At 26.7% G+C, this 1,148-nt stretch overlaps 1 protein-coding gene across 1 annotated transcript in view; it reads left to right on the forward strand.

The window, feature by feature from the left end:
• The window catches only part of LOC112454192, a 12,339-nt gene that overhangs the window by 1,410 nt on the left and 9,781 nt on the right, over positions 1 to 1,148 (forward strand). Inside the window, 1 exon segment of the mRNA XM_025015438.1 lies at positions 21 to 668. Coding sequence (XP_024871206.1) covers positions 21 to 668 — 648 coding nt within the window.

Below are 1,148 nucleotides of genomic sequence, written 5' to 3' on the forward strand. Positions count from 1 at the left end.
AATTCTAAATAATCTGTCTGTTGTTATTGGAAGAAACACTATATTACCAGATGATAAAGATGAAACATGCCATAATGCGTTTTATTATGCTATACGTTCATGCAATGTTGAGCTTCTTGATACACTTATTAATAAATGGCCAGGTAAATATTTTGCTGTTCATTTAGGAAAATTGGATGAAATCCTTTCAAGAGCTTATGAAGAATTAAAGTTAAAAGATGTACCATTGTCAGACGAAATAGAAATTTTTGTTCAAAGTAAGTTAGTAAACCTCCGTTTTTTCTCTAATATTTCTCGACAAGATCAGAATGTAAAGAGTTGTCTTGATGATGATAAGAATTGTCTTAATAATATCAAAGAACGAATTGAATTAACACTTAAAAACATTAATATGCTAAAGAAAGATTATTCAAACACGGAAAAAGTAGATAAAAAGTTCTTATTTGTAGCAAAATTTATCGCAAAAAATATTCATATATTAAAGCGGCAGTTGAAATCAACCTATGATAGATTACCTTGGGAAGAAATGGAGTTTTGTTTAATCAGTTTTGTTTTCTCTCACACAAAACAAGAAGAAATTAATCTATTTTATAATGCTACATTGAATAAAAGCAAAATATTAAATTACTTAAAAAACTTTGCAGAAAAACTTGAAAAAGAAAAAAAAAGTGTGGACATTGATAAACTTCCAACAAAAAACATTAAAAAACGTTTAAAAAAAACGGCCAAAAAAACATCCAAAAAAACGTCAAAAAAAAAACTTCAAAAAAATTGCGAGGAAGTTGCAAAGAAACTTAAAGATGAAAAAAAAAAACTTGAAGAAGAAAAACTTAAAGATGAAAAAGAAAGTGTGGACATTGATAAACTTCCAACAAAAAACATTAAAAAACGTTTAAAAAAAACGGCCAAAAAAACACCCAAAAAAACGTCAAAAAAAAAACTTCAAAAAAATTGCGAGGAAGTTGTTGCAGAGAAACTTAAAAATGAAAAAAAAAAAACTTGAAGAAGAAAAACTTAAAGATGAAAAAGAAAGTGTGGACATTGATAAACTTCCAACAAAAAACATTAAAAAACGTTTAAAAAAAACGGCCAAAAAAACACCCAAAAAAACGTCAAAAAAAAAACTTCAAAAAAATTGCGAGGAAGTT

The sequence above is a fragment of the Temnothorax curvispinosus genome, unplaced genomic scaffold (genome assembly GCF_003070985.1).
Source record: "Temnothorax curvispinosus isolate PA1 unplaced genomic scaffold, ASM307098v1 QBEX01004871.1, whole genome shotgun sequence".
Taxonomy (NCBI): domain Eukaryota; kingdom Metazoa; phylum Arthropoda; class Insecta; order Hymenoptera; family Formicidae; genus Temnothorax; species Temnothorax curvispinosus.